This window comes from Juglans microcarpa x Juglans regia, chromosome 5S, assembly GCF_004785595.1.
Source record: "Juglans microcarpa x Juglans regia isolate MS1-56 chromosome 5S, Jm3101_v1.0, whole genome shotgun sequence".
NCBI classification, from domain to species: Eukaryota; Viridiplantae; Streptophyta; class Magnoliopsida; order Fagales; family Juglandaceae; genus Juglans; species Juglans microcarpa x Juglans regia.
Genome location: NC_054603.1, coordinates 28,307,796 through 28,318,115, shown reverse-complemented (window position 1 = coordinate 28,318,115; position 10,320 = coordinate 28,307,796). Strand labels below are relative to the sequence as shown.

The 10,320-nt window shown below is 38.7% G+C and overlaps 1 protein-coding gene across 1 annotated transcript; it reads left to right on the top strand.

The window, feature by feature from the left end:
- Positions 1-1,142: 1,142 nt before the first annotated feature.
- Positions 1,143-1,811, top strand: LOC121267278. The gene has a single exon (XM_041171126.1). The coding sequence runs from the start codon at positions 1,143-1,145 to the stop codon at positions 1,809-1,811; it is 669 nt and encodes a 222-aa protein (XP_041027060.1).
- The last annotated feature ends 8,509 nt before the right edge of the window (positions 1,812-10,320 follow it).

Sequence of the window (10,320 nt, the reverse complement as noted above, 5' to 3'; positions counted from 1 at the left end):
AGCAAAAAAGGAGAGGAAGAGGAGATGATAGGGGTGATTGCTCAGATCCTTTTCATGGAGTTGATGAAGAAGAGAGGAGAAGGGAGGCTCAAGAGGAAGGGAGGGGTGAGGAGGTATCTGAGGAGGGAAAGGGAGTGGATGATGTGTGTTCTCAACTGTGTGAAAATCGGGAGTTGTTTGTGAAACCTCAAGAACTAGTGACTATTCCTCTAATTTGTGTGGGGAATGATGATCAAGAGGTGAATGAGCTGCAGAAGAACAATTTGTTGTTTGGGAAGTTAAGCTCCAATGAAGTTGAACAGAACTTGAATTGCACAAGATCTTCACGATGGAAGAGAAGGGCTAGAACTAGGCCTAAGTTTGGTAAGTCTTCTAGCATAAATTCTGGGGTTAAGAGAGGCACTGAGTGTGTGGGGGATGGTGATGATATGCATGTGGAAGGAAAGAAAATGAAAAGTTATGATGTTATGGTCTATGATGATGGACTAGGGTTGGTGGCTACTGTGCAGCAGCACCTGGCATTATGAATACCATATGTTGGAACTGCTGAGGGCTTGGAAACTTTCGGACAGTTCAGGATCTTTACCTTTTGGTGAAGAATAAGAGGTCCAAAATTGTTTTTCTCATTGAAACACCTACTAAAGCTACTGTTGTTGAAAAGTTAAAAAGGAGATTGGGGATGGAAGGGTGTTTAGCTATTAATCCACTGGGAAGAAAAGGTGGTTTAGCCTTGTTTGGGAGGTGGAAAATGATGTAGTGATAGAGAGTTACTCACAGTGGCATATTAGTGCCTCTATTACAGTTGGGGATCAAGGAAGCTGGTGTTTTATTGGATTATATGGACATCTAGATGCAAGCAAGAGGTGGCAATCCTGGGAGCTTCTTAAGCAGTTGAATCCACTTGATGGAAGGGCATGGTGTGTAGCTGGCGATTTCAATGAATTATTATCACAAAATGAGAAATGGGGAGGTAATAGAAGAGAGGAGAAATTGATTTCAAGTTTTAGGGAGGCTTTAGAAGTGAAGAAACTGGTGGATGTGGGAATGAGTGGTAACATTTTTACTTGGAGTAACAGACATTCATACCACACTTTTGCAAAAGAAAGGCTGGATAGATATGTTGTTAACATGAATGGATTAATATGTTTGAGAAGGCTAAAGTGGAAGGGCTCATAGCAAGTAGTTCAGACCATGTTCCAATTATGTTGTATGTGAGGCAGGACAGAAGATTTGGTTCAAGAAGACAGTATTCTTTTAAGTTTGAGGCAAGTTGGATAAAAGAGAATGAATGTGAAGAGGTAATTAAAACAGCTTGGGTTGACACTACTCAGTGTGCCAAAGAACCTCTTGTGAGTGTTCAGAAAATGTTGAGAGAGTGTGGTGGCAAGTTGAGCAGTACTTTTCGAAGAAGGGATGGGGAGAGATGTCAGGATATTGAATTATTGAACAAGAAAATCAAGGAGCTGCAGGATAGAGAAGGGCCACACAATGCTGCAGAACTTCACATATTACAACAAGAGGTGGGTTTATTACTGGAGAATGAGGATATAAGGTGGAAGCAGAGGGCAAAAAGAAATTGGTGTTCCTTAGGAGATAAAAATACTAAGTTCTTTCATGCTTGTGTTAAGCAAAGAAGAAAAAAGAACCAAATCATTTATGTTTTGGATGCTAACTCAGAGTTAAAGGAAGGAAATGAGGAGGTAGTGGAGGCCTTTAGACAATATTACACTGAGGTTTATAAAACAGCAGCCTCTTCGTGTGATCAGGTGATGGAGGGGATACAATCCATTGGGTCTCGAGTCACTGAATAGATAAATGATGAATTGGAAAAGGTTTTCACTAGGGAGGAAGTTGAGGCAGCCCTCAAGCAAATGGGTCCATTGAAAGCCCCTGGCCCTGATGGGTTTGCAGCATGTTTTTTTCAAACCTTTTGGTCTACAGTTGGGGATAAGGTCTGTAATGCAGTGCTAAGTTTTCTAAATGGGGGTGTACTTGACAAATCTATCAATTTTACTTATGTGGCCCTTATACCAAAAGTGTCTGAGCCTAAGAAGGTTGGTGACTTTAGACCAATTAGCTTATGTAATGTTTTGTACAAGCTAATTTTGAAGACCCTTGCAAACAGGCTTAAGTTGGTGCTTTATAAGATCATTGCTAATAACCAGAGTGCCTTTATTCCTGGTTGGTTGATTTTGGATAATGTAATAGCAGCTTATGAAATACTGCACTCAATGAAGACCAGGTCCAAGGGGAAAGGAGGAAGTATGGCACTGAAAATGGACATCTCAAAAGCTTATGAAAGGGTTGAGTGGGTTTTTTTAAAAGCTATTATGCAGAAAATGGGGTTTGGGGAGAGATGGGTTGGCTTGATTATGGAAGGTATAACTTCTGTATCTTATGCTGCGTGGGTGAATGGAAGGCCAGGTGATGTTATATATCCCTCACGAGGCATTAGGCAAGGGGATCCAATATCCCCCTACCTGTTTTTATTGTGTGCTAAGGGCCTGAGTAGCCTTATTAATGCAACTGAGTATAAGGGTGAAATCAAAGGAATGGCTGCTGCAAGAGGAGGTATAAGGGTCTCTCATCTCCTATTTGCTGACAATTGTATCATCTTTGCAAGGGCTAAATGGACTGAATGGTTGAAAGTGAAGGAAATCCTAAGGGTATATGAAGAAGTTTTTGGTCAATGCATGAATCTACAAAAAACCACTGTGTTGTTTAGCTCTCGAGTTAGACAGGAAGAGAAAGAGAGGATTGTGAAAGATCTTGGGGCAATGGTGCAAAGTAGCTGTGAAAAATACCTGGGGTTGCCTACAAGGGTTGGAAGAGCTCGTTATGACACTTTTAGAGAAATTAAGGACAAGGTTTGGCAGAAGGTCAACAGCTGGAAAAATCAGTTTCTATCTCCTGCTGCTAAAGAAGTTTTAATTAAGGCATTTATTCAATCCATTCCTACATACCATATGACTGTGTTTAGGTAGCCTAAAAGGTTGTGTAAGGAAATAGCTGGTATTATGGCTAGATTCTGGTGGGGTTATAAAAACTATGAGAAAAAAAATTCAATGGGCTAGCTGGGAGAAGGTGGGATGTGCAAAGATGATTGGAGGACTTGGTTTTAGAGAGTTGGAAAGCTTCAATATTGCTCTCTTAGCAAAGCCGTGTTGGAGGCTTGTCAATAAACCAGACTCTATTGCTTCTATGGTGTTAAGGGCTAAGTACTTTAAAAATTCTGATGTATTGAACTCAAAGCTGGGCTATGGACCTTCTATGATCTGGAGAAGCATATGGGGATCTATGAAACTGTTGAAGGAAGGGCTTGTGTGGAGAGTGGGCAATGGTTTAAACATTAAAGTATGGGAGGATAAATGGCTACCCAATAAACCTTCTCATCGAGTGCAATCTCCTAAGTATCTTAATGTTGAAGCAAAGGTGGCAAAGTTGATTGGGAATGATGGTAAGTGGAATAGAAAGGTAGTGAAGGCTACTTTTAATGATGAGGAAGCTGAAGTCATCTACAATATCCCTGTGAGCTATTCTGGTTTGGAGGATAGAAGAATATGGGCTTACTCTAAGAATGGGTATTTTAGTGTAAGGAGTGCCTACCATCTTTATCTTAGCAGGAAGAAGGATTTGAAAGGGGAACCATCTGATGGGTGGAAGATCAAAGAAAGGCGGAGAGAACTGTAGCAACTCAATACCTCGGGAGTGGTTAAAAATTTTTTATGGAAGGCCCTTAATAATTGTCTTCCCACTAATGAGAACCTCTATAGAAGAAAGGTGGTGAAGAAGCCAGTTTGTCCTATTTGTTTAAGGGAAGATGAAATTGTTGCCATGTCTTATGGAGCTGTCCTGCAGCAATGGATGTATGGGCTGAGAAGGAAAGTCCAGTGCAGAAGTGGATGTCATCTAAGGTGGATTTGGTTGTGGTATGGAGGAAATTAATAGCTGAATTGCCTTTGGAAAGTATGGAGTTGGTGGTATCAGTTATGCGATATATATGGCTCAGAAGGAATGGGTGGATTTTTGAAGAAAAGTTTACTAGCCCTGGGATTGTGTTGCAGCAAGCAAGAGCAAATCTTAATGAGTTCCAACAAGCACAACAGAAGGGGATAAAGAGAATCAAACCTACTGCAGTGGAGAGAAGGATGGTTAGATGGGAAGCTCCCAGAGAAGGCTTTGTAAAGGTCAATTGGGATGCTGCTTCCAAGGCAAACCAGAGAAAGATGGGAGCTGGGTGGTGGTTAGAGATGAGGAAGGGAATGTACAGCTTTCTCTATGCCTGCCAAAAGATTGTATCCAATCTGTTGCGATTGTTGAAGCTACTATTTTATGGAGAGCCATTTGCTTATGTGCAAAGCTTAATATACAGAAGGTAGTACTCGAAGGTGATTCATTGGAGGTGATTAAAGCTATAAATGGTAGAGATGAGTGTTTGGAATGGCATGGACAGGTTATAGAAGATATTAAAGGGATTCTTTGTACACATCCAAATTGGATACTTAAACACACATATAGAGAATGAAATAAAGTAGCTCACTTTCTTACACAGTTTGCTATTATGTCTAGTGAGGAGTTGGTCTGGATAGAGGATGGCCCTGAGGGGTTGTTTTCTGTTGTGTTACAGGATAAGAGTTGTAATGACTATTTTACTGAGATATGAAAGATGATGGATTTCTTGATTCAAAAAAAAAAAAATTAATATCCCCCTATCTTTGGAGTGTTTACTAACAACACATACGACACCACTTGAATTTCCAGCTTCATATCTCTCAACTCAAACCCCTCCCTACTCCGTTACTGCCGAACATGCCAGTATCACCACATGTGATTATTTGGGAACATATATGTTTCAGATAGTTTAAACTACTTTATTATTATTTATTACTATTCATAAATCATTGAGATACTCTTAGTATCCAAACGGAACCTATTGATGCTCTGCCACCAATCACAAATGTCTAATCTAGCTATTCAACTCTATTCCCATTTCTTAACTAGGGTTATAGAGAAGACAGAAGTGAAACTACCAATTTAACTCACCAAATAGTGGACCAAAGAGCCTTTTTTCTCACTTGTAACCTCAAATAGTATGTCCATAATTCACAAATTGGACAACATGCAAAGTAGGGATGTTACCCGCATCCCCGGACGGCCGACAAGTTGGCCCTCAAGCCCCAACCCCTTTCTAGTTGATCGGGGGAAGGGGGGAGGGGATTGGCCCATGGATATCTGCCCACTACCCATGGCGAGGACTTTTTCAATATCATCAACGTCCCACTAATAGAGAAAGAGAGAGAGAGAGAGAGAGAGAGAGATACCTGGGCCCATTGGGGGTGACGATAAGAAGGAGAGAGTCTAAGAGACCAGCGATAGAGACAAAGAGGAAAGAGGGGGAGATCGGGGGTGGGTGTTTTAAAACAAAACCTAATTTAAAACGACGTCATTTTGGAGACTTCTCTCCAAAATGACGTCGTTTTATTAAAGAATATTGGTTTCTTTAATATATATATATATATATATATATATATAGACAAGTCGAAGAGGAGAAATCCTAGGCTGGCTTGGGCCCAGCTCAGGCTCCATCCCCCGATAGCCCCAAGCATGGGATGGACAGGCTAGATACGATGGCCTGTTGCCCACCCCTAATGCAAAGAGTCAATGTAGGCAGTTTTCTCCTTGGTCTGGCTTGACTAAGAAACATGAGTTTAGGTCAATTTATATAGTTTATTGCCCATTCTTCATTTTCATTTCTTGCTCTACATCTCATATAATGCGTTTTTGTTGGGATCACATCCCTCTTGTGTTCTTAATTTATATTAACTCATTGACGATTACAAAAAAGAAAAGTGTTAAAATTGGTATGAGCATGCGTGCAACAAAATAAACTAATTGTCCCGACTCCCAATAGCCACTACTACGGTTAAGGCCCCGTTTAGATTGCAAGATCCTCGAATTTCATCTCATCTCATCTCAATATCTAAATACTAGAAACACAAATACTTTTCATTTTCAAATTTTCATCTAATCATTATCTAATTATTACAACTTTTCCAAACTTCTAAATAAAACACAAAAAATAATTTAATTCTTTCAAATCCAAAAACAAAAATAATATTAAAAAATTATATTCTAACAATTTTTGTATTCAATTTTTCTCTCCCATTTTTCAAAATCTCATAAAACATCTTAACTCATACCATTTTATTACTATTCACAAACTATTTTACTATTATTCACAGATCATCTCATCTCATCTGACTATCTAAACGAGGCCTAAATACGAGTCTTGGATATTAAACTTGTTAAATGAGTGGAGGATGTCAGATAATTGTGAGTTTCCTTAAGTGCTTCTAATAAAGCTATGGCTTTGGATGCAAGTTGCAAAGAATAAGGGGAAGTCCCATATTGCACAATTTCTTTTCTTGTCATCCAAATAATGTGTAGTGCTATTCCTGCCAAACGAAGAAAGGAAAACACATTTGATTTAGTTATGCATAAGAATATGGTAAAAGGTGAGCATTCTATCCAATTTATGTAATTTGAAAGGAAGAGCACCATAAATCATAGAAAAAAGTAACCTTCAAGAGATACAAAGAAAGTAGATTGAAAAGTGGATGAAAAATGTAGGTATTGATAGGCAGGATACACCGTACTGACTTTACTTTATCAAAACTCATATATCTCATTACAGGTGCTATAGCTATGCAAATAGAAGAATAATTGAAGAATTGAGAAAATGATCTGGTCCCAAGCTTTCTTCACTGCTAAAAAAAAGTTATCATGTAGGCGGTTAATGCAACATTCTAGAAAGTTGTGAAACGCATACGCATTATTTGGAGTACTATGGTGGTATACCTTAATAGGAAGGGGTAATATGTTGTAGGCTGCAGCGAAGGGTTTGTCTCAAGACTCTACTTTCTCTACCATTGACAGGGGAGTATGTCAACTCAAGTTTTTAAAGAAGAGGTGAAGATAGCCGAATGGAGGGGATTAGACAAGCCAGTATGTCACGAAGCATTTGGAAGTCGAAGTGGGTTCTGTCGAGTTTGGGAAGAAGCTCTAAAGGTGGACTGCAGTTTGAAAAATGGCTTATGTAGTTTGGGCTAAGCATACCGCCAGGCCTCAATTTCGATGGACAGAAGCATCAAATAGGTTGGAAGACCAATAATTATCTTTAGTTAAATAGCTTAAATAAATGGGCCTGGGGCCCGTGCCCGATCCGTTGTTATTTTAATTCACATTATTTCTTTTCATGTAAAGGACACGTAATACATTAGGTAGTCTAAGATGGAATATTCTATAAGTTTGTTATAGTTTGTTACCACTTTCTGCCTATATGGTCTGCAATAGTGATGAAAATGAATATTGAATATTGAATATCTAAAATCTCTTCTCTTTCTCTCTCTTTTCTAGAGGTTGCTCACCCTCAAGGTGAGCCTATGTCTTCTCCTTCCTCACCCTGGAGTTGCAAAAGAAAAACCAGGATAGATGAGAGTTTTCCCATAGCTCTAGAAGGCAGCAGGACATGGCCTTGGTACAGATGGGAGAGGTGCAAGCTAGAGCGATGAGCTTGGACTTCCCAGTGTCTTGTGGTGAGGACCCAATGGGCTGGTTTAAGGTATAACAGTTCTTCAATTTCCATAATACCCTGCCACAACACAAGTTAAGATTAATTTCATTTCACATAGAGGGCAAGGCCCTAGTGTGGTTTCAATACTTAGATGAGTTTGGGCAATTAATTGACTGGGAACAATTTGTGAAAGCCTTGCTTGTTAGATTTGGCCGTAATTGTTATGATGACAACATGGATGCCATGATTAGGTTGCGCCAAACTAGGTCTGTTGAAGACTATAAGGCCAATTTTGAGTCACTTTCAAATAGGCTCATGGGCTTATCAAACCATTATAAGATAAGTTACTTTTTGAGTGGTCTTATGGATGAAATCCGCCTTCCAGTAAAAATGTTTAACCCACCCACCCTCCTTTCAGTCTATAGCTTGGCCAAATTACAAGAAGAAAATTTGGGTTTCAACAAAAAGCTTGTTATAAGCCTTGCTTACCCTTCTAACTCTACTGAAATTCTCCATCCCAAACACTAAGGACTGGTTTATGGAGTGAGATGAGATGAGACAAAAATTTTGTAAATAATAGTAAGATAGTTTGTGAAGTTTGAGTTGCGTATTTTTTGGATTTTCGGAAACGAGAGAAAAAAAAGTTGAATAAAAAATATTATAAAATTAAAATATTGTAACAATATAGTTTTATAATATTTTTGTTTGGGGATTTGAAAAAGTTGGAATTATTTTTTATTTTTTTATTTGAAAGTTTGAAAAAGTTGTAATAATTAGTTAGAAAATTTTTTATTTGAATTATGTTTGGGAATAAGATGAGATCAAATTAAATGAGATCAAATGAAAATTTTGTGTCTCATTTGAGGCCCTAAACAAGCCTTACTCCCTTTACCTGATAACCAGAAATATCCTAACAAAGCCACACTTCCCATCCACAAAATCAACCAAACACAAATGAAAGATCGTAGAAAAAAAGACATTTGCTATTACTATAAGGCCAAATGGATCCTAGGTCATAAGTGTCAAAATCCAAGGCTATATCTCATTGAGGTGATTTATGACTCACCCGAGACAAAGGTGGTAGGGTTTGGGGAGAAGGATGGAGAAATGTTGGATGTCATGAACTTAAAAGTAGGGGTGGCAATATGTGATACGACTCGTTAACCCAACACGAACACGACATGAAATTAGCAGGTTTGAGTTTGATGTTATTGGGTCTGGGTCCGTTAAGACACGATTCATTAACGAGTCACTAACGGGTCAACCTGTTTAACCCGCTAGTGACCCATTTAGACCTGTTAAATTTTTTTACTCAAAATTACAATTATATCATTTCTAACCTAAAAACAAAATTATCTTAATCCTATTTCGTATTTCCTAACTCTCTCGTTCTCAATTGAGTCAATTCATACGAGTCACAACTGCCTTCCACACTTCCTGTGGATTGTAATTTTGGTATTTTTATTGTTTGAATTGTAGTTTTAGACTTATGTAGTTAGTTTTATATTTTTGAGAGATATTGTGATTTCAAATTTTATGTGAACTTATGTTAATCAAGTCAAATGGATTATTTGGGTCAATTCAACTCATTTAATTAATTCATAACAAGTCAAAATGGGTCGTATCGTGTCAACCCGTTATTTTAATAGGTCGTGTTAAGGTTTAGAAATCTGATCTGTTAAGCTTAACGGATCATGTTCGAGTTGACCCGTATCGTAAAATATACACGACATAAACACGTCTCATTAACACGATTTGTTACCCCTACTTAAAGCAGACACCAGAAATCTCCTTACATGCAATTACTGGGTGTTTAAACTCTAAAACTATAAAGTTAAAAGGGAGGATTGGGGACTTTTAGGTTGTCATACTCAAAGATACAGGAAATACCCATAAATTTATTAACCCAGCTATAGTAAGCAAGGCTAGATTGGGGGGTGAATGTGACTGAGAAAGTAGTGGTAAAAATTGCTAATGGTGAATAGATTTCTAGTGAGGGTGGAATTGACCCACTAAATGTGTCCATCCAGCACATGAATTTCATATTAGAAGCCTACATACTGATGCTTGCAGGATGTGATTTGGCCTTGGGAGTAGTTTGGCTCCAGACCTAGGGATCCATTCTATGGAATTTTAAGGACTTAACCATGCAGTTTGAGGTGGCAGGAAAACCAATATGTTTGAAGGGATTGTCCAGTTCTAAATTGATTGAAGTGGGTGGGATACCTAAGACTAATTGTGGAGGAAATAAATGGAGTGTTGTTACACCTCCTAGAAGTATAGAAGAATGACCTTGACACCCCACCCTCACTAAAAGACCTATTTAACCAATTTTCTGATGTCTTTGTTGATCTACCAGACCTATCCCCTCATAGCCAAGACCATTAAATCTCATTGATACCTGGACCCAAACCAATACCAGTGCGACCCTATAAACACCCTTACTACCAAAAGGATGAAATAGAAAGGATTGTGAAGGAACTCCTTTCCACAGGGGTGATTAAGCCAAGCCAAAGTCCCTACTCCTCACCAGTCCTACTAGTTAGGAAAGCTGATGGAACATGGCGCCTTTGTGTTGAATATAAAGCCTTAAACAAGGCCACTGTGAATGATAGATATCCCATACCAGTTGTGGATGAGTTGTGTGGATCTAAAATATTTTCAAAACTAGACCTTAGACTTGTTATCACTAGATTAGGGTAAAAAATGAGGGCATACCTAAAACTGCTTCAGGACCCATGAAAGAC